The sequence below is a fragment of the Eschrichtius robustus genome, chromosome 1 (assembly GCF_028021215.1).
Source record: "Eschrichtius robustus isolate mEscRob2 chromosome 1, mEscRob2.pri, whole genome shotgun sequence".
Classification (NCBI taxonomy): Eukaryota; Metazoa; Chordata; class Mammalia; order Artiodactyla; family Eschrichtiidae; genus Eschrichtius; species Eschrichtius robustus.
This window is the reverse complement of record NC_090824.1, coordinates 74,235,581-74,259,657: the sequence shown is the minus strand read 5'-3', so window position 1 is coordinate 74,259,657 and position 24,077 is coordinate 74,235,581. Positions and strand designations below refer to the sequence as shown.

At 55.9% G+C, this 24,077-nt stretch overlaps 1 protein-coding gene across 1 annotated transcript; it reads right to left on the bottom strand.

Annotated features, from left to right (window-relative positions):
• Positions 1-1,705: 1,705 nt before the first annotated feature.
• On the bottom strand, positions 1,706-22,887 carry LOC137758762 (myosin-7). Its single transcript, XM_068534771.1, has 38 exons — positions 22,687-22,887; positions 22,285-22,428; positions 21,838-21,994; positions 21,634-21,661; positions 20,901-21,009; positions 20,725-20,817; positions 20,558-20,621; positions 20,047-20,145; positions 19,707-19,810; positions 18,905-19,043; positions 18,680-18,798; positions 18,422-18,571; positions 17,967-18,137; positions 17,046-17,355; positions 16,703-16,770; positions 16,281-16,368; positions 15,529-15,646; positions 15,260-15,383; positions 14,843-14,979; positions 14,340-14,595; positions 13,480-13,722; positions 13,154-13,330; positions 12,193-12,338; positions 10,982-11,072; positions 9,889-10,278; positions 9,531-9,657; positions 9,254-9,372; positions 8,276-8,472; positions 7,548-7,731; positions 7,209-7,374; positions 6,953-7,077; positions 6,084-6,392; positions 5,640-5,843; positions 4,633-4,758; positions 4,145-4,420; positions 2,900-2,995; positions 2,090-2,224; positions 1,706-1,729 (listed from the first exon to the last, which is right to left on the bottom strand). Exons 1-38 carry the CDS (start codon positions 22,885-22,887, stop codon positions 1,706-1,708), a joined length of 5,814 nt encoding a protein of 1,937 aa, XP_068390872.1.
• Between the last annotated feature and the right edge of the window lie 1,190 nt (positions 22,888-24,077).

The following is a 24,077-nucleotide window of genomic DNA, read 5'->3' as shown; positions in this document are numbered from 1 at the left end:
AGCCCAGCTCTCCTAACACCTGAACAGGTGTTCTGGATATTGTACTGAGCCCCTGTAACTCATAAAAAATGGCCCAGCCTCATTTTCAGCTCCCTCCACCAGCAGGTCCACCTTCCCAGCTTGCCAGTGCCTCAGCAGGACATTTCCTGAGCATCCCATGTGCAGACCCCGTGCTGGGTCCCAGGGATTCAGAGGTGCCCAGCAGGCCCATCCTTGAACACTCACAGATGGGAAGAAGACCAGCTAGTGAAGGGCAGTCATGGCTCAGGGGGACTTTGGAGTCAGCCCTGCCTGGCCCGTGACAGCTCAGTGTGGCCGGGACATCCTTGCCCAGCCCCGCAGAGCCCAGCGTGGCCTAGCTCGTCCAAGCTGACTTGCTAGCCCCTCTCCAGTGCTTCTGTGTCCCTGCCCTGAAATGCCTTCCTTCTTCTAGGGTGCTCCTTCCAGATGCAGGCCCCAGCACCCAAGCCCTGCCTGAACCTGAACTCTGGTAGAGTTGCTCTGCTCCCCTCGGTGCTAACCACCAGCCACTCTTGGTCTGGCTTTTCCTGCCTCTGGGTTCCTGTTCTCCTGACCTCATGTCCTGGCTCCTCGCCGGAACTGGTAGCCTCTCCAGGGCTAGAACCGACTGGCTTTTGTGTTTCTCTGGTCTCTGCTCACAGTTCTCAGGACTTTACCGATGGGCCATTCTCAAGACTGGTGACCGACCTTGCGCAGGCGGCGGTCAAGGCCTCAGAAGAGGGAGCAGAAGGGTTTAGCCAGGGGAGTCCAGGAGATGGGGCGGGGGGCAATGAAGGGATGAGAAGGTGGTCAGGAGGGCCTGGCCATAGGAAAGCCCAGCAGGGGGCAGGGGTTTGCTAGGAGCAGAGTGGGGTAAGGACCCGCCTTGTCCCCTGAGCAGCCGTGTGACACGGGCCAGCCTGTCCCTGGTGGGAGCTCAAAGGGAGCCTAAGTGTGCTCTGTGGTGTGCACTGCGCGTGCCCTGCTCGTCTGTGTCTGTGTGAGAGGTCAAGATGAGACAAGCGGGACCCAGGTTTGGTCCACACTTTGGTTCAGTTTGGTGTCAGCTGGCTCCAGAGTCTCAGGATGCCCTCACGATGAGGTGTGACCCACAGACCCGGGCCCCAGCCAACTGTACCAGCGGCTGATGGGGAGCGGGACTCCCTATGGGTTACTTCTAAGGAGCTGACCAGAAAGGGACCTGTGTCACCCTCTTTATCCACATCTCCATCCCCAGCCAGCTCTGAGCCTCTCCTGGCATCGGTGGGGAATTCATTTTGGAGGGAACACGTGTCCCAGGACACCTTTAACTCCTGTGGCCTCAGGGGTGGGGTAGGTGGAGGGTGGCTTCAGCTTCAGCAGTGAAATTCTGTCTCCTAGTGTCTAGAATTGGCTCACCCTCTGGTGCCTTTGTTTTCTCCACTTTTGAAATTTCTCCCTCTCGTCCCTTGTCTGGTTGGCTGAGCAGTAGGGGGACTCACGGCTCTGCCACCTCAGGGAAGCCGCCTCACCTCTATGGGCCTCGGTTCCTCTTCTGTAGATGTGGGGTGTCTTGGCTCCCCCAGCTCTGACACAGGGGCAGGGCCCCCCTCCCCCAGGAGTCCAGGACGGCTCCTGGATGGTCGGCGGGGAAGGATAGGGGCTCAGGCAGAGTCTGGCACTCATGTTTATTGCAGGTCAGCAAGAGCAAGGTTCAGAGGCAGTGTCACTCCTCATCGTGCATTTTTTGCTGAGAAAGAATAAAAGGTGTGAGGGGGCAGCTGGTGGGAGGGAGGAAGGGTGTGGGGGGGAATCTCCAGGGCTTTGAGGGGCCTAAGGGAGATGCCCTTAGTGGGGAGAGGTTCAGGCCTCAGGGATCTTGGGGTCCCATTTAGGGGTCCTTGTGGTTCGGGGGGGTGGAACTGGGCTTCCTAAGGAGGTTCCAGTCTGTGGGGGGCTTCTCTGAGCAGGAGGGGGGATGCTCAGGTGTGAGTGCTGTGGGACCCTCAGGGCTATCCAAATACAGGGGGAGGAGTGCCCACTAAGAGGGCACTGACACTGGGGCCGCGCTGCTAGGGGCGTGAGTAGCGGGGTCTGGGGAGGGACCCACCTTGGCGCCGATGTCGCGGCTCTTGGCCCGCAGCTTGTTGACCTGGGACTCGGCGATGTCTGCCCGCTCCTCTGCCTCATCCAGCTCGTGCTGCACCTTGCGGAACTTGGACAGGTTGGTGTTGGCCTGTTCTTCCTGCGGGGGTTTGGGGGGCGGGAGGATAAGGAGAGAGGGGGCCCAGCCTCCGAGTCTGGGGGACTCCCTGTCCCTGACCAGGGGCTCAGCGCTCTTACCCCTCACCCGTGTTCCTGCAACAGCCTTGCCAAGGGTGTCCTGCTCCTGGCTTGGCCCCCTCTTCAAACTTGTCCAGCACTCAGACTCCCAGCCACTCGCTGCCCAAGAGGAATCCCACGCTGCCTGGTCTCCCTGCCCTCAGAATCCAGCTTCACCGCACCTGTCCAACTGTGACTCTGACAGATGCTCCTGGACTGCCAGGGGTTCCTGCACAGGTGTGCTCATCAGCATGTCACATCCACACTTCTGTCCTCCCCACTGTGCTATGCCTGCTCAGGTCCTCTTCCAGGCCCAGTTCTCCTGCCACCGTCCAGCCTTCAGCACTGGCTGGCCCCCTGACCTGCATTAGCAGCTGCACTGCCTTCTCTTGGGCTTACCGGTATACGGATTACAAGCAGCTTGTGGGCAGGTCCTGGGTGGAATAAGCTTTGCTCTTATGAACTTAGAGTGCCTGACACAGCTCTGAGTTTGAGAGTTAAAGTGAATAGCAAACCCTCCATCCAGGCCTCACGCTGGGGTGGACACTTGCTGGTTCTGACACATAGGAGGGGTGTGTGGAGGAAACCATGAACTCACCGCCTCCTCGGCCTGGCGCTTGTAGGCCTTGACCTTCAGCTGCAGCTTGTCCACCAGGTCCTGCAGCCGCAGCAGGTTCTTCCTGTCTTCCTCCGTCTGGGGGCATATGCGCGGGAGAAGCCAGTGTTGGGGGAGGAGCAAAAGCGATTACCTTTCCTCCCTCACCACCCCATCTTCTCCTCACGCCTTAGCTGCTCCTCCCTCCAACAGGCCAGGTCAGAGAGCTGGTGGGGAAACTTCATCTCTGACACTACTTATAGGTCAAAGGGCACGGCAAGGTCCTCAGTCCAGGATCTAAAAAGCAAGGAGGGCTGTGGCCCTAAGGTGAGAAATGGGAGGAGGGGCTCGGAACCAAACGGGATTTCTTCATCTGATAATATGGAGACATCAGGGCTGTTCCAGCTCTAATCTGGAGCACCAGAGGTGCTCTTGGCCAGTGGTTCTGGAGTGACCAGAGAGGACTAATGAGGAAAGCAGAAAGAAGGGATTATCATAATCCAGATCATTCTAATCTATCATAACCCAATATGCATTGTACTGGGTCAGGTATTGGGCACCAGGATCAGTGGCTCCAATGTCGCGTGATCATTCCTGATCATTGCATGTGCTAGGATGCTATTGCCACTTATGCCCACAATACACCTGAAGTTCTACGTCTGTATCTCTTTCCTGTGCCTCTCATATCCAGCTGTCAAATGGACCAATACCCCCTTTCTCTGTCTCTCCTGCCCAGGCACACTGTGAAAATAACAGGTCAAGGGCATAAGCTCTGAGCGATACAGATGGAGGGCTTAGAACGTTTTGGGATTTCTTCCTCTAAGGCCTTCTGTTTGTTGTCCCAGAAGTTCCACGGAAGATCTGAGTCTTTTCCCATCCCTGACTTTCATCCCAAAAATGCCACACAATGCCCCTGCCTCTGAGGCTGGTGGAAAGATGGCTTGGACTGTTCTGAAGCCTTCACGGTAGCACTTCAGGTTATTAAAAAACTGGGGAAATGCTGGTTCAAAGAGCTTTCAAGAAGTAGAAGTAGATTCTCCCTTCGCTAGAAAAATTCATGGACTCGAGCCAAACTGTCTCCAGAGATTGTGAGAGAAAATTAATCTCAAGACAGCTTCTCAAGGAGCAGGTGGCAGGAGGGCTGGGAGGCTTTGTGCGGGGCCTGTGTGGGTCAGGAGGTGGGGCGAGGGATGCACTTTCACGTCCACTCCCAAGGGCCCGGCCCCAGAGCAGCCGCCGCGCCGGCACCTGGTAGGTGAGCTCCTTGATGCGACGCTCACTCTTCCTCATGCCCTTGATCGACTCCGCGTTGCGCTTCTGCTCGGCTTCCAGCTCATTCTCCAGCTCCCGCACCCGGGCCTCCAGCTTCTGCAGCTGCTTCTTGCCGCCCTTGAGGGCGATCTGCTCGGCCTCGTCCAGCCGGTGCTGCAGGTCCTTGATGGTCTGCTCCATGTTCTTCTTCATGCGCTCCAGGTGCGCGCTGGTGTCCTGCTCCTTCTTCAGCTCCTCCGCCATCATGGCGGCCTGTGCACGGGAGACAGCGTAAAAGAACAGGGCCTTGGGGCCTCTTCTTTCCCATTAAGGATCACCTCTTTCCCCTCCTGGCATTTGCTCCCTGAGGCCCTCAAACCCACGGAGTGGCAGAGTCACTGCTGGTACAGCACAGTGGCCTGGCCTGGACCCACAGCCCTGGTTCGAGTCTTTTGGGGAGGGCAAGAAGGGGAGCGGTCACTCACATCCGTGATGGCCTTCTTGGCCTTCTCCTCGGCATTCCTGCACTCCTGCACTGCCTCCTCCACTTCACTCTGAAGCTGGGACAGGTCTGCCTCCATCTTCTTCTTCTGGTTGATGAGGCTGGTGTTCTAGATAAAGGTAAGGAAAACTACTGAATGTATGCTTTGCTGCCTGATTCTACACTTTTACCCAGAGAAAATCAGAACTGGTCATTTTTAAAAAAACATGTCTTGCTTTTAGTATTTTCCTTGTTTTGCACCTGCTTTCTCTTTTCCTATGAAAATAGATATATTCTAGACATTATATCTAAAGGGACTCAGCTCTGAAGAAAGACTTCAAGCAGGAAAGGGTCTGTAGTTCTACTCCTGAGCTCTGTAGTAACATGTCTGTGCAGGAGTATGAAAATATTCCGAGGAAAATGGGAAAAACTTGTTTAAAGGGACTGTATCCTGGAAGTGATTATAGTTATAGAAAGAGTGGGGTAAGGAAGAGAGGACCACATCAGTGGGTGATGTCATTCCCATATGTACTAGATTATGGAACAAAACTCCACAGGGCAGTGCAGTAAGATGGACATAAAAACTCATTACCGAGTATAGCTGAAAACAGTGTGTATGGGATTGCAGAAAAATGGTGTTCTGTGGTGAATTGGGTTTGCAAGTAGACGCAGTTGTGCTTCTTTCAACTCCAAAAGTCCCATTTTAATACGGCAAGCTGAGGCTGGCTGTCTTCTAGATGTAGGATGTCACATCACAGCATGCATTCCACGACTCCCAGATTTGTGATTTTTGCCAGGCACCACCAATCAACCATGACACTCTTAGCTTTTAAGTGTAGACCGCTTTCTCAAGGTTGTGGTTCCGCAGCCCTGACTAACAGAGGCGAGCTGGTCCAAGAGATGAAATGATTTATGATCCAGGTTGGACGTATGCTTTCTCAGGGCATCTGATTCAGAACATTGCTAGATGTCCTGGCTCTGCTGCTCAGCGGGTTTCTCCTGGCCTCTCACCTGGGAGTGCAGCAGCTGCACCCGCTCGCTGGTCTCGATCAGCTCCTGCTCGGCCAGCTTCCGGGACCGCTCCGTCTGCTCCACCACGGCCCGCAGCTCCTCCAGCTCGGCCTGCAGCAGGTTGTTGCGCCGCTCCACGATGGCGATGTTCTCCTTCAGGTCATCGTTGGCACGGACCGCGTCATCCAGCTGGATCTGGGTGTCCTGCGCATCAGGAGAGTGGGCGTGAGAGAGGGAGCTGGGCTCTGGCCCATCAGAAGGCTGTCAGCTGAACTGGATGCTGTGGAGAGCCCCTGGCGGTGGCTCAGGTGGGACCTGTGGGAGGTGTCTGCGACGGCCCAGGGGCAGGAGGGATCTGGTGCTGTGATGGGACACCACCACCCAACTCGGCCACCAGCCCTCCCTGGGTGAGGTGACTTCCTGCTCCCAAGAGTCACCGTGTACCTTCAGCAAGCTCTGGAGGCTCTTGACTTGCTTCTGGGCCTCGGCGGCCACGCGGTTGGCGTGGCTGAGCTGGATCTCCATCTCGTTGAGGTCGCCCTCCATCTTCTTCTTCACCCGCAGGGCCTCGTTGCGGCTGCGCGTCTCCGCGTCCAGGGAGGTCTGCAGGGAGTCCACCACCCGCAGGTGGTTGCGCTTCGCCTGCTCCATCTCCTCGTCCTTCTCTGCCAGCTTCCGCTCCATCTCTGCCTTGATCTGGTTGAACTCCAGCTGGGCCCGGAGGATCTTGCCCTCCTCGTGCTCCAGGGAGGCCTGGAGGGGGGTGGGGAGAGAGGGTCCGAGGAAGTCAGGGCACAGGATGGGGGCAGGGGTCTGTCCATGAATCGTGGATACAAAGTGAGTTCAAGAGTGGTGTAAGTGGTTCAGTCAAAGAAGCAAAAGGAAGAAGAAGAAAAGAGAATTTGAAAGAAAGAAAAAAAAAGTCCTACGAGAAGGTGATTCAGGCTCTCACAGAGGAGAGCAAACTATGAAGACAAAGAGGAAAATGAAGAGAGCGGTGTTGCCAAGGAAACAGAGGCAATCAGGCACAGAATGTAAAAACCCGAAGAGGGAGGCAGAGATGGAAGGGGGGTGGGGGAGTTAAACAGGAAGTCTTGTCTAAGATGTAATAGGTAAAATGTGAAGGGAACTAAGTGACAGCTTCATTCGTTCATTCCACAATATTTGTTGAGTGCCTACTATGTGCTAGGCACTGTTCTAGGCTCTGAGAATGAAGCAGTGAACAAAACAAAGGGAGATGAGAACAGGGACCATAGCCTAGAGCTCAGCTTCTTCTCCCACCCCCTGCGCCCCCTCTACCCCTGTGTGCGCACCTCGGCCTCCTCCAGAGCCGACTGCAGCTCCAGCTTCTCGGCCTCCAGCTGCTTGCGGACCTTCTCCAGCTCGTGGATGGTCTTTCCACTGGAGCCCAGCTGCTCGGTCAGGTCGGAGATCTCCTCTGTGGGAGGGGCGGGCCGCTCAGCTGGGGGCAGCCGTGGTCCAACGGGGGGGCACGCCTCTAGCAGCCGCTGGGTGGCGCCACGTGCGGACCCTCCCTGCCCCGCCCCCGCCCCCGGCCTGGGCCCGCACCCTGCAGGTTCTTGTTCTCCCGCTTGAAGGTCTCCAGGTGCTCCAGGGACTCCTCGTAGGCGTTCTTGAGCTTGAAGAGCTCGGTGCTGAGGGAGCGCGCCTCCTTCTGCGACGACTCCAGCTCCGACTGCGACTCCTCGTACTTCTGCTTCCACTCGGCCAGGATCTGCGGGGACGCGACGCGGCTCACCGGGCAGCCCCAGCCCCACCCCCAGGGGCGCCCAGGCCCCCGTCCTGGGCTCAGCCTCCTGCCAGCCTCTGCCTCCCGGGAGGACGTTCCCGACTCCCGCCTGCCCGCCTGCTCTGGCCCCTGGCTGCGAGCCCCCGGGCTGGGCCCACCTTGTCGAAGTTCCTCTGCTTCTTGTCCAGAGCCGCGGCGGCCGCGTTGGAGCGCTCCACGTCCACCATCAGGTCTTCGATCTCATTCTGCAGCCGGTGCTTGGTCTTCTCCAGCGAGGAGCACTTGGCGTTGACTGCCTCGACGGCCTCCTCCGCCTCCTGCAGCCTCTGGGCCAGCTTCTTCCTGCCCGTGTTGGGGGAAGGGGGGTAGTGGTGGGAGAGGGTGGGGAGGATGGAGGGTGTGGATTTGGACAAGGGTACACATTGTGAGTCTTGTAGAAAACAGTCTTTGAAAACTCAGAAGCATTGTTGGAGAAACCTGAGGACAGGCCCAGGGGCTGAGAACGGGGCAGGCAGAGGTTCTGGGAGGTGTGAAGACCCACAGCACCCGGAGGGCCCTTTGCGAGGCATCCCTAGGCTCTAGGCTGCAGACACGGAGGACACATGGGCTCTGAGCACCCCCATCTCCCCTGCCATGGCACCCTGCCCCAGGTGGGAGCATTCTGCCCTCAGACAAACCTTTTGTTCGTCTTATATTCGGATGAGAAACATAACGCGAGCAAAAAGCTTCCCTGAGAGGAGAAGGAGGTGGGGCCAGGGCAGGGTCCTCTGTGTGGTCAAAACGCAGCTAAGCCTCCATCCCCTGTGCTGGACCCACTGAGGAGTGGGCTGGGCTGCATCCTATCCTCACAGGGGCCTCAGCCAGAGGCAGGCCGCCCGGGACTCACTTGGCCTCCTCCAGCTCCTCGGTCCTCTGGATGGCGTCCGTCTCATACTTGGTCCTCCACTGGGCCACCTCCGAGTTGGCCTTGGACAGGACGCGCTGCAGCTCGGCCTTGGCCTCCGTCTCCTCCTCGTACTGCTCCCGCAGCAGGTCACAGTCGTGCCGGGCTGACTGCAGCGCGTGGGCCAGGGCGTTCTTCGCCTGGGAGGGGTGGCACCGGGAGGCGGGCTCAGCTTTCCCTGTGATGCAACTCCAGTTCCTGCCCGTCTCCTTACCCTAAATTTCAACATCCTCGCGTGGCCTCACCTATCTCTAAATCCCTAGTGGACCTGGAACGGTTTACTGAGTACTATAAGCAAAGAACGTCCGTACAGCACTGCACTATTTACAAAACGCTTCCTGCCCGTCCCCCCCCCCCCCACCGTGCTCCTCACTGCAGCAGGCGTTATCGTCCTCACCCCTGTTTTACAGGGAAGGAGACGGAGGCTCAGAGAGGTTAGTTGATTTCCCCAAGATCACCAAGCTCTAAGAGGCAGGTTAGGATTTGAGCCCTGGCCTTTTTGAAAAGTCATATTCTTTCCCCTTTTTCATGAGCCCAACAAAGTGCTAAGAATTTCAGGAACCAGTGGAGTTTCTTTCTGCAGTTTTCAGCTTGCCCTGCTAATCCCAGGACCACTTGTACAGTTTCTGCATCCCATACCTATACCCAGTGAAGGCCATCACACCTCCCTAGTTTATTTCCTCACCTCACTTCCCCCCGACCTGGGCACCCTTACTTCAGGCCCTCCAGAGACAGCAGCAGAAAGACAGAGGGCCTCCGCATGGGGAATAGATGAAGGACGCACATGGTAGAGTCTGGGCTATTATCCCTTTTGGAAAATGGGCAAATACTGGGTAGACGGCAAGCCTCATTCTTAAGAAAGTGATGTGGACGCGAGGCCAGCCAGTATGCTGGACCAAGTGCCCTGAGTCTAGGCCTCACCTTAACCTCCTCCTCCAGCTGCCTCTTGAGGTCCTCCAGCTGCTGGGTGTAGGTGAGCTTGCCTCGGGTCAGCTGGGAGATCAGCGCCTCCTTCTCATCCAGCTGCCGGGACAGCTCACCTGGAGAGGCACCGAGGCATGCTCAACTCTCAAAGCTCAGTCACTCCTCTCTCCCCCAACCCCTCCCCTAACCCTCAGGTCCCATTCTCTGGAGAGATATGTGTGTGCACCCAAGCCTGGGGTGGCTCAGGAAGTTGGGAGACCAGGGTGGGGCTCACCATTCTCGGTCTGCAGCTTCGCCCGCTGGCTGGTGAGGTCGTTGACAGAACGCTGGGTCTCCTCGGCCTTGCTTCGGTGCTCATTCATCTGGTCCTCCAGGGTCCGGCACATCTTCTCCAGGTTAGCCTGAGACAGGAAGGGGAGTCATACGATCTATGTAGGGGGTGCTGAAGGGCTGTGAGCGGTGCAATTAAAGGAGAAGGGAAGAGAAAGGCATGGAGGAACGAAAGGGTCCAAGAACTGGGTAGAAGAAGGGAAGCGGGAAGCTGAACCATCAAAGAAGAGAGAGGAGACACGGACAGAAAGTGGAGGCAGGTGGAGGGAATTGGAGGAGGGGAGAGGTGAGCACAGGCCCACCTTGGCCTTGATGATCTGCTCCATGTTGGAGGTGACGTCGTCCAGCTCCAGCTTGAACTCGCTCTTCTCCTTCTCCAGCTTCTGCTTCACGCGCTGCAGGTTGTCGATCTGCTCGCCCAGCTCGGCCACGCTGTCTGCGTGCTTCTTGCGCAGGGCGGCCGCCGTGGCCTCGTGCTGCAGCGTGGCCTCCTCCAGGTCCCGCCTCATCTTCTGGAACTCAGCCTCGCGCTTCTTGTTCATCTCGATCTGCACGGACGTGGCCCCGCCGGCCTCCTCCAGCCGCTCACTGATCTCCTCCAGCTCCCGGGACAGGTCTGAGCGCAGCTTCTCCACCTTGGCCCGGGCAGTGCGCTCGGCCTCCAGCTCCTCCTCCAGCTCCTCGATGCGTGCCTGGGCAGGGTATAGGGGGCTCAGACCCACCGCCGGACCCCTCCATCAGAGCCCCCTCCCCAGGGCTGTAGAAGGCTCCTGGCCTGTCTGGAAGAGCAGGCAGCTTAGTTCCACCAGTGGACAGGTAGAAATAAAAGGATTTTGGTGAGATGGTTTGGACAGCTGAGTTTAGGCCAGAACATTGTACATTCTCTTTATTGGAAGGAAAGTGGTTGAAGCTTGCTCTTGAAGAAGGACAAAGAGACCTGTGTTCCAGGGATAGTTTAAGCAGTTTTGTGACAAAAATAATAGAAGTTGGAATGAGAGAGCCAGGTTCGTCTGACCAGACAACTAAAGACCCAACACAGTGTCCACTCTAGAGGTAAGAACTGAAGTCACAGACCGTCAGGGCTGAAGGGGCCTTAAAAGCCACAGGGAACAAGGGAGGACATAGAGACCCAGAGATTGGCAGTGGACTCCCCACAGTCACCAGCTGAACCATAGCTGATATAGGAAGCTGGGATTTCTGTTCCCAGACCCGTGAGTGTTTCAAGATCTCTTCCTATGTCATCCTTGGATCAGCCAGCCCTCCTCGAGGTGCTCCACAGGGGAACTGTGATGGCCCAGCACCTCCCTTCACAGACACAGAGCCAGTGCCTGTGATGCTGGGAGAGAACGGCCTGGAGGAGGGTTGCGGGGCTGAGGACCAGCCCAGGGACCTTACCTGAAGCTCTTTGAGCTTCTTCTGCAGCTGGCTGCCCAGGGCCTGCTCATCCTCAATCCTCGCATTGAGGGCGTTCAGCTCAAAGTCCTTCCTGCAGGGAAGGAGGGAGGGTGAGGCAAGGAAGGCTGGTTGGGCTCCAGGAGGGCCTGCCAGTGGTTGGAGATGGTAATGAAACAAACGAGGAGCAAAATTTCATCAAAAAAACCCCCAGCTTCCAGGGCTGTTGTAAGGTCCCTGAAAGTGTAACATCTGCTGAAGGATTGAAGTTCAATAGGAAATATAACAGGAAGAGCACTGTAGGTGGGGCGACAGGACCTGGGCTCCGAGATGCTCCCTTCTTTGGTCTGTAAAATGAAGGCGTTGGACTAGGTCGACTCAAAGGCCCCTTTTAGCTCTGATGGTCTTTAATTCTGTCACTGTTACTTCGGGCAACTTGGTAACCTTTCTGAGCCTTCCTTTCCTCTTTGGTAAGTGGGGTTCAAGTACCATTCTTAAAAGTGGTTTGAGGATCAATGGGATCATATATTTATTCATTCATTCAGCAAGTACTGTGCCTGGGGAAGTGTGAAGACTTCCTGGTGAGACTGTAGACCAGGATGAGTTTCACAGCCTTTCATAGTCCTGACCCTAAAGCATCATAAGATCTTTGATCATCCAAAAGTGCCCCACAGACTCACTGTTTACCAAGTGTGAAAAGTGGATCTACACATTTTGGAAGATCTTGCAATAAGAAGTGGAACCACAAGATCACTGAACAAAGAAGTAGCCAGACCGTGCACTGCTCACGCGTGGCGGCTGAGCCGTTTCTCTGTGGTCCTCTGGGCTCTCTGTGAAGGACCTGAAAGGACTTACCTGGGAGGCTTTTGTGTGGAGCTTTCCTCCGTGTTAAGCAACTGGTCTCCAGAGAGACTTGTGTATAAAGGGGGTGAGCTGTTATTTTCCATCCCTTTTGAGTGCCCAGCAGGAAGAGAGGGCTTGAGGGATCCGGGTTAGACTTTTGCCAGGGAGGCCTGCCGGGCCCTGATGTGCGTGTCTGGGGCAGGAAAGCCCTCTTCCTGGAGGCTTTGCCCACAGTTTTGCACCTACTTATGGAGGCTGCATGAGGCTGTTGCCTCTGAGGATGGATGTCTTGGCTCAGCTAATATTGCCATGGGCGGAACAGGCTGCTGGGGGGGGGAGGAGGAAGGGCGATGGGGCGGGGAACACGCTACTTTTTTAGCCGCTCATCCAGCTGCTGCTTGTCGTTCTCCAGATCCATGATGCTCTCCTGGGTCAGCTTCAGGTCTCCCTCGAGCTTCCGCTTGGCTCGTTCCAGGTCCATACGCACCTTCTTCTCCTGCTCCAGGGATCCCTCCAGCTGATGGAGAAAAGGACCAATGTGCCCTGTTAGGCCAAGCATCCTTATTTGGTGATTTGGGAGCTTAGCCCCTCTGTGGTTGAGGAATCCTGAGAGGTGTCAAGACTTGGGAAAGCTTCCCCAGAATGGGCCAGTTGTTGCCAGGGGACTGTGAGAGCACCTAGCATGGAGGGATGCTCAGTAACTATTTGATAAATGACTGAATGAATGACTGTGGGATGAAATCCCAAAGCTACGTTCATTCATTCTGCATCCTATAAGCAGCTACTGGATACCAGGCCCCATATTAGGCACTGTAGACACAAAATTGAATAAATCCAGGTTCCCACCTAAAGGCAGCTTCCAGTCTATGGCTGGGACCAATACTTCAGTAATGATAACACAGAGTGATAAAGAGTGATTCAGTAGAGATATGCTCAAAGGACTACCTGTGGGAACAATGATCACTGAGGATCAGATCCTAGCTAAAATATTAGAAGTCCAAAGATCATCCTTGAGGAGCTTCACAAAATTCCCAAGAAAATGCTTCATGTTCTTACGAGATAACCCTCTAAATCCTGTGGTTGAAGGGAGGGACATATAGGCTTGAACATAAAGTGAAATAAGGAAGCCCATCTCTACTGTTGATCACATCAGCAAGATGAGATATATAAATCAGAATTGATCACCCCTCCCCTTTTCTATTCCCCAGCTCCCTTCTAGAAAGGTGTCAGGAGAGGGAGCACTCTCCAACCCCACCCCCGCAAACATATACACACACACACACAAGCACAGATGGACATGGTATATCTAGGCCCTTGTGACAATCTACTTACATCGTCCACATGCTGTTCCAGCTTGACCTTGGCCTTGGTCAGGGTGTTGACCTTGTCCTCCTCAGCCTGAAGGTCATCCAGGGCCTGTTGGTGGGCCTCTTGCAGAGCTTTCTTCTCCTTGGTCAGCTTGGCAATGATCTCGTCCAGCCCAGCCATCTCCTCTGTCAGGTTCTTCACCTGTTGACCAAGAACCCCATCCCCTTTAGGGTCAAAGGTCACCAACCTGGAGACATCTGTGGAGACCTCCAATGCCAAGGACCAGGGCCACACTCAGGTCTGGGAATCCTGAGGAGACTTGGGCTGGAGCCAGAGGGAGCCGCCCTCACCTTGTTCTCTGTTGCGTGCTTCTCCTTCTCCACCTTGGCCAGCGTCAGCTCCAGGTCATCAATGTCCCTCTTGAGCTCAGAGCACTCATCTTCCAGCTTGCGCTTCTTGGCCGTGAGCTCGGCGTTCATCTCCTCCTCGTCCTCCAGCCTCTCGGTCATCTCCTTCACCTTGGCCTCCAGCTGGATCTTGTTCTTGATCAGCTGGTCGCAGCGCTCTTCCGCATCAGCCAGGTTGTCTTGTTCCTGAGGGCAAGGTACAGAGGGGAGGCTGTTTGGTGGGTGGGGTCCTTGCCCTGGCAAGTACATGGAGGGACAGGCTGCACCCTCACTATAGGAGGGGAGCTCTAGGATCTCCCCAGCTGAGAAGAACCTCAGAAGGATGGGGAGAGGAAGAGTTTTAGCGCAATGTGACGGGAGCACTGGCGGATGAGAGCAGAGAGGAAGGGAACCAGAAGTCTCTTTATCTGGCCCTCTTCCTCTGGTTCCTCCATCAAAGGGAGGGAACTGCGTTTGTTGATGCCAGCACTTTACATATTTACAACCTAGTGAGATGGGCGGCTCTATTTCCCATCTAGAGATGAGGACATTGAGACTCAAAGATAATACATTGTTTGCCCAAGGTTGCAAAATTATTACGCTGTGGATCCAGGTTGAACCCTGGTGGAAAGTCCATGTCTTTAAGTTAGTTCTTTCTCCCTTTCCCTCGAGAGACCTCTTTGGAGGTCTTTGGAAGTGTTGATTCCAGAATCCTCTGCCTATGAGGGCACAAGATGGTGAGCCCCTGGGTGGGGAAGTGCAGGGTGTGTGGGAGATGTGGGCAGGGTAGGGCAGAAGAGCCAGCAGAGGCCCGGGAGCCTCACCGCCTGCACTTGGAGCTGCAGGTCGTTCTTCTCCTGCAGCAGGGACACCATCTTCTCCTCCAGCTCCTTGCGCCGAGCCTCTGACTTCTCCAGAGCCTCTTTGAGGCGCCCAAACTCCTCCTTCATGAGGGCTATTTCCTTCTCTGTCTCTGCGCTCTTCAGCAGCGGTTTGATCTTGAAGTAGAGCTTCATCCAAGGCCAGTTCTTGACCCCCATGAAGGCCCGAATGTTCCACTGGATTACCAGCAGGGAGTCTCTGCGGGGGCACAGCAAGAAGGTTGGTGAGAGAGCTTCCTCCCTCCTTCCCATCCTGAGGCCCTGGCTCCTGGGTCATGGCCCTGTCCTCCATCCATCCCACACTCCGACAGCAAGGCCCACCCTGTGTCTGTATGAGTGTCGTGCCCCCTTTGTCATTTGAAGACCTGGTGTGCTCTTTCTCCTTATACTGCCCTGAACCAACCTGGGCCTTAGAGACCTGAGAACCTCCTTTGGAGATCTCTCACCTGCGTTCCAACAGCTTCTTGAACTCCATTCTGGAGAGCACACCCCGGGACTGAGCCTGGATGCGGGTGATGATGCGGCTCAGCTTCTCGTCCCGCATCTCCTCCAGCAGCCCCAGCAGCCCTGCCTTGAAGAACACCTGTGGAGAAGGTGTGTGGACATGACTAGGACAGGCAGGAGGGAAAAGAGGGGGTGCTTATCTTAGGGAGGGTAACAAGGCAGGAAAGAACTGGAGGAAGGAGGTCAATGGCAGCTGGAGCTGCTATGGGGGAGCAGTGCTGTCTGGTCCATGGGGAGGGCTAGCACGTGGTTCAGTAATGTTCCTGAGGTGGTTGGTAAAAGGAAAGGAGCCATGAGGTGAGGAGTCAAAGGACAAGACAGGTCTTCCTGTAATCAGTTTGTTTCCTCCCTTTCCTCACCTTGGTGTGGCCGAACTTGTACTGGTTGTGGTCAATGTCCAGGGAGCCCAGCAGCTTCTCTGTCCCTTTCCTGCTGTCAATGAACTGGCCCTCGGGGATGGCTGCCGGGTTCAGGATGCGGTACCTGGGAGGGAGGTGCCCGTAGTTACCCACGTCCTGCACTGATCTGCTCTGCCCACAGAATCTGAGGCCACCTGAAGACTCGCTTCCCACCCGAGGCTGCCCGTGCTCCCCCTGTTCCCTGAGCCCTGGGGGGCCCTGGTACCCACCTCTGCCGGAAGTCCCCGTAGAGGATGCGGTTGGGGAAGCCCTTCCTGCAGATGCGGATGCCCTCCAGCACGCCATTGCAGCGCAGCTGGTGCATGACCAGGGGGTTGTCTATCAGCCCTGTGGCAGGAGGGTAAGAGAGAGGAGTGTGTGGAGAGAGCACGGGACTAAGAGCCAAGAGTTCTGGGTTCTGATCCTGGCTCTGCCACGCACTGGCCTGTAACCTTAGCAAGTCAGTATTTTTTCCTAGCCATATTTTGAGAGTAACCGAAAGGCTTTCACAGTCCTTATTTTATATGGTTTATGCCTATTACCATAGGTGATAGCCAGGGCAAATATAGCCCATTTTCTAGAGAATAAAATAAGCCCGGACAGGTTAAGGGACCTGACCGAGGTCACTGAACCGATCAGAAGAGAGCCAGAGCCTTGAACCCAGGCACCTGAACTCCTCCATCTCCTTATGATTCATTCAGAAAGGGATAAACAATCCTTACACGTGTCATCAGCGGTTGTAAGGTACTCATGAGGTAATGTCCATCAAAGTGCCTTGCACGTTGCTCTGAGCTACACATTCCAAATGTAAGGCAGCACTGTGGCCGGGGTGGGAGGTAGTGTGTGAGACTCCATGGGCAATGGGATGAGAAGAGTGTGATTTGGAAAGCTCCATGGTGGGAGCTCAGGAGGTGACCTAGAAGGCCCTGACCCCGGGGCAATGCATCTCAGCAGTGGGCTGGGCCCGACTTCTTAGGCTCACCTGGAGTCTTGGTCTCATTGGGGATGATGCACCGCACGAAGTGGGGGTGTGTGGAGCGCAAGTTGGTCATCAGCTTGTTCAGATTCTCCTGTGGTCCAAAACCCAAGAGGGAAAAGTAAAGAAAGTCAAAGAAAGAGAAGTGAGCGGAGAGGAAGGAAGGGAAAGAGAGACAGAGAGAATGAGAGGAGCTAGAGGATAAAGGAGGGCTAGGGGAGACGTGGAGGGGGAGGGGATGCGAGGCAGGAGGGACAGCGAAGTGAGGTGAGATAAGAAAGGAGTGAGAGACGAGGCCAGCAGATGAAGGGGAGAGAAGACAGAGTGGACAGGATCAGGAAGGGCCTGAAGAGACTGAGAGGGAGGAGCTGGGGATGAACCCGGCAGGGGACGAGCAGGGCTGGGGTGGCGCTGGGTCACACACTCACCCTGTGCAGAGCTGACACGGTCTGAAAAGATGAGCCTTTCTTGGCCTTGCCTTTGCCCTTTTCGATAGCTGTGGGAAGGAGAGTCGAGAAAACGGGACGAGTGTGCATGTGGGGAGTCTGGACAGGGGGTGAGGAATCACAACCTCTCTTCACATTTAGCCTGCAGGCCAGGGTCTTCACTGTGGGTGCCTCAGCTTCTCCACCCAATTCTATCTCATCTCACTGAACCTGTAAACCTTGGGGCCCAGCCTGACATGGAAGTGGTGGGGTGTAGCACTTGACCTGCCTCAGAACCACGGCAGAAATCCTGCTCCCGGTCCCCTGGGTCCCAGTCTCCACTCACGTGAGTCAAACCCAGCATAGTTGGCAAACAGGGTGCTGAGCATCTTGAGGGAGGATTTCTTGTACAACTCCACCACCGTCTCGTTGAGCGGGTCTTTGTTTTTCTGCAGCCAGCCTATGATGTTGTAGTCCACGGTGCCGGCATAGTGGATCAGGGAGAAGTGGGCTTCTGGCTTTCCCTTGATGTTGCGTGGCTTCTGGAAGTTGCTGGACTTGCCCAGGTGGTTGTCAAACAGCTTAGCCTTGAAGGTCATGTCAGTGGCCTTGGGGAACATGCACTCCTCCTCCAGGATGGACATGATGCCCATGGGCTGAGGGTGGAGGGGAGAGCGTCACTGAGCCTGCTTTAAGCAGATGGAGATGGACCCTGCTCTAGGGTCAGTATTTGCAAATGGAGATGCTCCTTTGGGTATTAGGTATCAGTGTCAGCTCTGAGTACAGTTCTCTATTGACTGGCACCTGTTCAAGCCTTCCCAAGGTGGGACTTTGTTTGATTTCGGAGGGACTTTTGTGAAAGTCTGGGAATGTGGATGCTACAGGTGCTTTACACACCACTCCATCGCCCAGATCCCTGAGATGATGGGGTTGAAAATAGGTGTTCTCTTATGCTCCCCTGTGCCACCCTCAAACTTCCTGCTCCTTGATGGGTAAACCAGGGCCGCAAGCACACTGGTGTGGGAGACCATCCTTGAGGTGCCTGTCCTCCGTGTGTCCACTCTCAAGCCTCTGGAAACTCAGCTCTCCCAGTCACCACCCTCTCCTGGGTGACCAGGATAATGCAAGGTTCTGGGAACTAGGGCTTGGGCTTCTTCTGCTGTCTGGATCGTGATCCCCAGAAGGGAGAGGGGTCTGCCACTTTTCTGGGCCGTTCATGCATGTGGGGTGTGAGTGGAGAGTTCAGGCGGAGGGGCCGAAGCAGCACCTTCTCGATGAGGTCGATGCAGGCCTGCAGGTCCATGCCGAAGTCGATGAACTCCCACTCGATGCCCTCCTTCTTGTACTCCTCCTGCTCCAGCACGAACATGTGGTGGTTGAAGAACTGCTGCAGCTTCTCGTTGGTGAAGTTGATGCAGAGCTGCTCAAAGCTGTTGAACTACAGAGCGGGGGGTGGGGGGAGGGGAACGGGTCAGGCGGGCAGCTGTCCGTGGCCCATGGGGTGGGCCCAGGGCTGCATCCAGCCCGGCAAGGGGTGCAGCTGGTCCCTCCCCTCCCCTGTCAGGGCGGGGAGGGAGAGCCCCCTGAAGACACATGACCGTCTCCACCACTGCGGAGCCCACCGCCGTCCCCGCGCCTGGCCTGTAGCCGGCGCAGCCAGCGGGGGCTGCCTGTGCGAACCAGTGAGTTACCGTTCTCCCGGCCCCCGGGCTCCCCACTCACGTCGAAGATCTCGAAGCCGGCAATGTCCAGGACGCCTATGAAGTACTGGCGCGGCTGCCTGGTCTCCAGGGTGGCGTTGATCCGCGTCACCATCCAGTTGAACATCCTCTCGTACACGGCCTTGGCCAGCGCCCCAGTGGCGTATGCCACCTGGAAGGTTGGGGAGAGGCCCGGATGAGAGAGTGGTAGGAAAGAGTGAGTTGCAAAGCTCCCACTGCCCCATGCTAGCCCCCCATTTAACTTCTGAAGATGACCCACCTGCTGGACATTCTGCCCCTTGGTGACGTACTCGTTGCCCACCTTCACCCGAGGGTGGCACAGCCCCTTGAGCAGGTCAGCTGAGTTCAGCCCCATGAGGTAGGCGGACTTGTCGGCCTCTGGTAGGAAAGGGCAGGTAGCAAAGTTGGTAAAGGATGAGATGACTCCTCTGCAGATGTAGGCTTCAGTGGCTCCACAGCTGCTCCCCGCATCCCTGACTCCCACCTTCGGTGCCATCTGGCTCAGCCTGCTCCTCTCGCGGCTTGAGTTTGAACTTCATGTTTCCAAAGTGCATGATGGCTCCCGTCAGCTTGTACATGGAGTTCTTCTCGTCTGAAGTGAAGCCCAGCACATCAAAGGCATTCTGTAGGCAGGCCCAGTATTGGTGGAACCCAGAAATGGGAGTATGGCAGGTAAGTGAGACCCCTCTTTAGCTGGAGAGAGATCTTGTCTCCTGAATCCCTGTGAGTTCTGAGACTCCCATCCCCAGTGGGGAACTCCAAAACTAAGACGGGAGGTACAAGAGCCGGGTGGGGTGTAGACTGCCTCAGCCCCAGCATCAGTGGTCAGGCTGTTCGCTGGAGGTGCTCTGGGTTGCCCACTCATGTTTCCTACTGTTACCCCTCTTCTAGGCCCTACCCTTGCTTCCCTGCCTGGACCTTTCATATGTGTCTATACCTGTTCTTTACCTAACAGCCTGCGCCAGGCCCATGGCATCTGCATGACCACCACTACCCCGTTTCCCTTGGTAACGCCTTGTGTTTTGGCTTGTCTGCTTCTCTGACCCATGGCGTTCAACCGTTATCTGCTTTGATTGAAAACACCAAGTACTGGCCTGCCCTGTCTTACCACACCCGTACCCCAGCACACCCTGCTCATAGGGCACATTCTGGTCCTCAGGGAGTGCCATACCACTTTGAACAACAGACAGCCAGTGTCTTAGCTCTATTCCTGGGCCAGTGAACCGGCCCCATTTACCCCTGACCGCCAATCCCCTCGCCTCTCAGCTGGGTCCTCACGCACTTACATCAGTGGCCATAAGCTCCTCTGCGTCATCAATTGAGGGCACAGTAGTCTCTCCTTGGGAGATGAATGCATAGTCATAGGGGTTGTTGGTGATCAGCAGCATGTCTGGGGGGAGAAAGACATGGTTAGAATGTGGGTGCAAACCCCTGGCCCTCCCTGGGGCTATCTGCCACAGCACATGACCTGCAGAAGAGCACATGACAGGGCTTAACAGGGTCCTACATCCCACAGGACTGAATCCAGCAGTGCCATAAACCCAGGGCCTGTCAACAAGCAGCCGCAAGCCGAGGTGACCAGGTTGCCATGGAGCTAGTTGGTCTCGGTTGGTAGCTGTGACTCACCCAGCAGCTCAGGCTTTCTGTTAGACAGGATTTGGTAGAAAATGTGATAATCTCTCTCTGCTCTCAGCTGGAAAATAACTCTGGATTTTTCCAGAAGGTCTGTGAATAGTAGGGGAGAAGAAAGAGAGGAAGAAAAGGTTGGGATTTAAGTATAAGGAAATAGAGAGAAAGGAATGATAAATGTAGTGAGAAAAGGACAGAGGGAGAGGGAGACGAGAGGGAGAGAGATGCATACACAGACACACAGAGATGAAGATGGAGTCCCAGGAGAGGAATGATCTCCAAGAAAAGTCCCAGAGCAAGACACACAGACGTGCAGAGACAGAGATGGAGAAAGACCAGAGGAAGTCTCAGAAGGAGACGAATATATAGACCTAGAGACACAGAGATGGAGAGAGGGAGAGAGCCTGAGGGGCAGGGCCCTAGAGAAAGAGAAAGAGGGAGGTTGAGACAGAGATGGTTAGAATGAGGGTGAGCTCAGGCTGAGCCCTAGCAGATCCATGGCACTCACAGGTCTCTATGTCTGCAGACGCCAACTTTCCGGTGGCACCAAAATGGATTCGAATGAATTTCCCCTGGAGAGGTGGAGAAGAGTGGTGATGAGTTGAGGGAAGGCTCATATTTGACACCATCCCTTGACCAGCCCAAATCCCAAGTCCAAAGTCAGGGACCACTCACAAAGCGGGAGGAGTTGTCATTCCTGACGGTCTTGGCGTTGCCGAAGGCCTCCAGGGCGGGGTTGGCCTCGATGATCTGGTCCTCCAGGGTGCCCTGCAGAGGTCAAGAAGGGTGGCAGGTGAGAGGCCTCCTCCTCCCTTTTTGCGGTGCAGGCCCCTGGAGGACAGTAGGCCTACCTTGCCTGAGGTCTGCTCCTTCTTGCTGCGATCCCCAATGGCGGCAATGACAGCAAAGTACTGGATGACCCTCTTGGTGTTGACCGTCTTCCCTGCCCCGGATTCTCCGCTGTCGGGACAGTTGGGCTTATTAGGCAGTGAACAAACATTGTTTGAGACCAACAAGCCTAAAGTCAGGAGAGATTGCCTAGTTTTACTTGGCAGGGGGAGCCCTGAAGCAGGAAGCCACCAGGTAATACGCATCCCAAACACACAGCTGTACTCTGACGTACACATGGTCAAGGGTAGCAACCAGGAAGGATGCCGCAAGAAGGTGTGGATTTGGGCAGGTGGAATCTGGTCTTAGCTGGGCAAGGTCAATCAGAGGAGATGGGCCTGGGCTGTTTTGGAAAAGAATGGGTGGGGCTGGAAGAATGGGGAAGGTTTACGAAGGGAACGATGAAAGAAAATGAAGAGGTGAAGAAGACGTGGTGTTACTGGGATTATGGATAAATGAGTGATGAGCTGGAGGGGCGTGAGTGAAGGAGATGGGAGAGGAAAAATAAGAGAGGGATGGGAAGCAGAAAGGAAGGGGGAGAGCAAGGAGAGATCAGGGTGAAGCCCAGAGAAGAAATCAGAGCTGGCGTGAAGGTGGAGGGAAAGAGAACTGTGGCTCTATGCACAGGGGCTGGGGTCCTGATAGGGGCTGGGCTCAGGGAGATTCTGGAAGGGAACAGGTAGGAGCCACACTCACGTGATCAGGATGGACTGGTTTTCTCTGTCTGTTGGGGGGAAAATGGGGAGGAAAATTCAGGAGCCACACAGGATGCTTCGTCTGGCTTCCCCCCCTCCCCCGACCCCGCCCCAGCTCCCTGCCTCTCTTTGGCAACTCCCAGCGGCCTGAACCCCTCCGGAGGAGGAAGGGCCCTCAGGAAACCCTTTGCCTGGGGCCTGTCACCTGTCAGCATGTACTGGTAGGCGTTGTCAGAGATGGAGAAGATATGGGGCGGCGCCTCGCTCCTCTTCTTGCCCCGGTAGGCGGCCACCACCTCGGCGTTGTACACCGGCAGCCACTTGTAGGGGTTGATGGTGACACAGAAGAGGCCCGAGTAGGTCTAGGGGAGGAAAACGAGGAGTGAGTTGCCAGTGATGAAGGGGGAGGGTTGGTGGTTTTCGGAGTTAGAGAAAGGTCTTAGGAGAGGAAGAGAAAGGAAAACATATGAACGCGCTCAATCTGAGGAATCCCAGCCCTCAGGGTATTAGAATTGCACCAAGGATGCAGGGATTGGGACAGAGTGCAATACTGCCTGGGCACAAAAGACAGAAACTCTCTGGACTCCAGGAGGTGGAAATACATGGAGCAGGAAGCCACTAGATTCAGAGGGACGTCCCGGGGTGCACTCACGTAGATCATCCAGGCTGCGTAGCGCTCCTTGAGGTTGTAGAGCACCGCGGGCTCGTGCAGGAAGGTCAGCATGGCCATGTCCTCGATCTTGTCGAACTTGGGCGGGTTCTGCTGCAACACCTGGTCCTCCTTCACGGTCACCGTCTGCAACAGCCCATGTGCAGGCCCTGCTGTCAGCCCCCTCAGCAGGGATAGGATTTGGGCAAGTTACAGGACAACGACGCTCATGAGGTAAGGACCCAGGGTCCCAGAGAAGAAAGACCTGATGCTGGGGATGAGAAGGGCTATTTGGAGGGAGTAGGTCCCTACCCAGAGGAAGGGCAATCCTGGTGGCACCCTTCTCCGGCCACCCAGGTGTGGGGGGCATCTACAGTGGCCTCTCACACCGGCCCTGCCACCCACCTTGCCAAACTCTGTCTCAGCGGTGACTTTGCCAGCCTCTCGAGACAAAATCTTGGCCTTGACGAACTCCTCTTTGACATCAGGCACGAAGACATCCTTCTTGAGGTCGAAAGGCCTGGTCTGGTCTTCCAGCCGCTCCTTCTCCGACTTGCGCAGATAGGGGGCGGCCTCCCCAAACGCAGACATCTCTGTATCCCCCATGGCTGCGCCTGCAGCGGGAGGGAAAAGGAGCTGGCTGCCCTCCCCTCCACTCCCCTCTCGGGGCTCTCCCCTTCAGCGGGAGCCCCGAAGCCTAGCACTGTGCTCAGGGGTCAGGAGGGGTCACCGAGAGTCCCTCGTTCCTTGAGCTCATCCTCTAGCCCGAGAACGCCCTAGCAAACCTGTCGGGGCAGAGGGGGGAGGCTAACTTCTGTCCCGGCTGGGGCTCTCCTAGAGGAGGGAGGAGTGTCCCCAGCTTCTGGGAGCAGGAAGCTAACTATGCCCACTGTACCCGTCTCTGAGCCTCATCCCTCCCTGGCTCCCTCACTAGTCACAGGTGAGAACTCCTGGCCACCAAGCCATGCTCCCAAGGCAAGGCACAAACTAGAGTTGTGTGTCTTCCCAGATCCCCCCACACCCCATCTTCAGCTCTCCTTACCTTGGCTTCTCAACTGTGCCTTTGAGAGGAAAGGGGCTCAAGCTGGCTGGGGCCTGGAGAGAAGGAAGGCTGGTCAGGACTACTTCCCTGCCTCGCCCTGGCCCCGCCCTTCATCTTCCCTCCGTCTCAGGCCTGAACGTGGGTGGGCGGTGGTGGTGGTGGCTTCTCTGGTCCTGTCCTCTCTCTTGCTTTCCCCGCCCAGGTTCCTGATGTCAACTCAATGAGCCCCTCACTCCTCACTCCTGGCAGATGGCCCCACCCTTGCCTATCCCCATCTAGTGAAGCTTGCCTTTTTGAGCCACCTGACGTACAACCAGTGGTCACATTTTGGGGCTTTACAGCCTACAGAGCACTTTTATGCATGTTCTCCTACTCAGTCCTCACCCCATTCTACAGAGGAGGAAATCTAGGTTAACCGGCTTGCTTGTCCAAGAACACGTAACAATAAGTGGTGGAGCCAGGACTTGAACCCCAGTCTCAGGACTCCAAAGCCAGTTCTCATCCTTCCTCTCCCCGTTTTATCGTCAGTTGTGGTGAACACTGTCAGAGAGGAGCCCCTGTGGGTATCTTCTCGCAGACAGACCCATGGCACAGCCGAGCGCTCTCCACAACAGACGTGCACATTCAGTATGTATACAGCACAAGTACAGTGTCAAGGGTACGAAGACAGGAATAGCCACACCACGTGCCTGTGCCTGGGGGCAACTTTTGCAGGGGGCACACACACGGCAGCGGGCTCGACTCCTAGTTGCGC

Bases quoted from the DNA above. Each gene is read 5' to 3' on its own strand.
- LOC137758762 (XM_068534771.1), bottom strand. From the start codon at position 22,887: ATGGGGGATACAGAGATGTCTGCGTTTGGGGAGGCCGCCCCCTATCTG. The intron at 22,429-22,686 runs GTGGGTGGCAGG...GGGCTGTTGCAG, and splicing joins CTGAGACAGAGTTTGGCAAG to ACGGTGACCGTGAAGGAGGA. The intron at 8,473-9,253 runs GTGAGGCCTAGA...CACCCCTCCCAG, and splicing joins AGCTGGAGGAGGAGGTTAAG to GCGAAGAACGCCCTGGCCCA.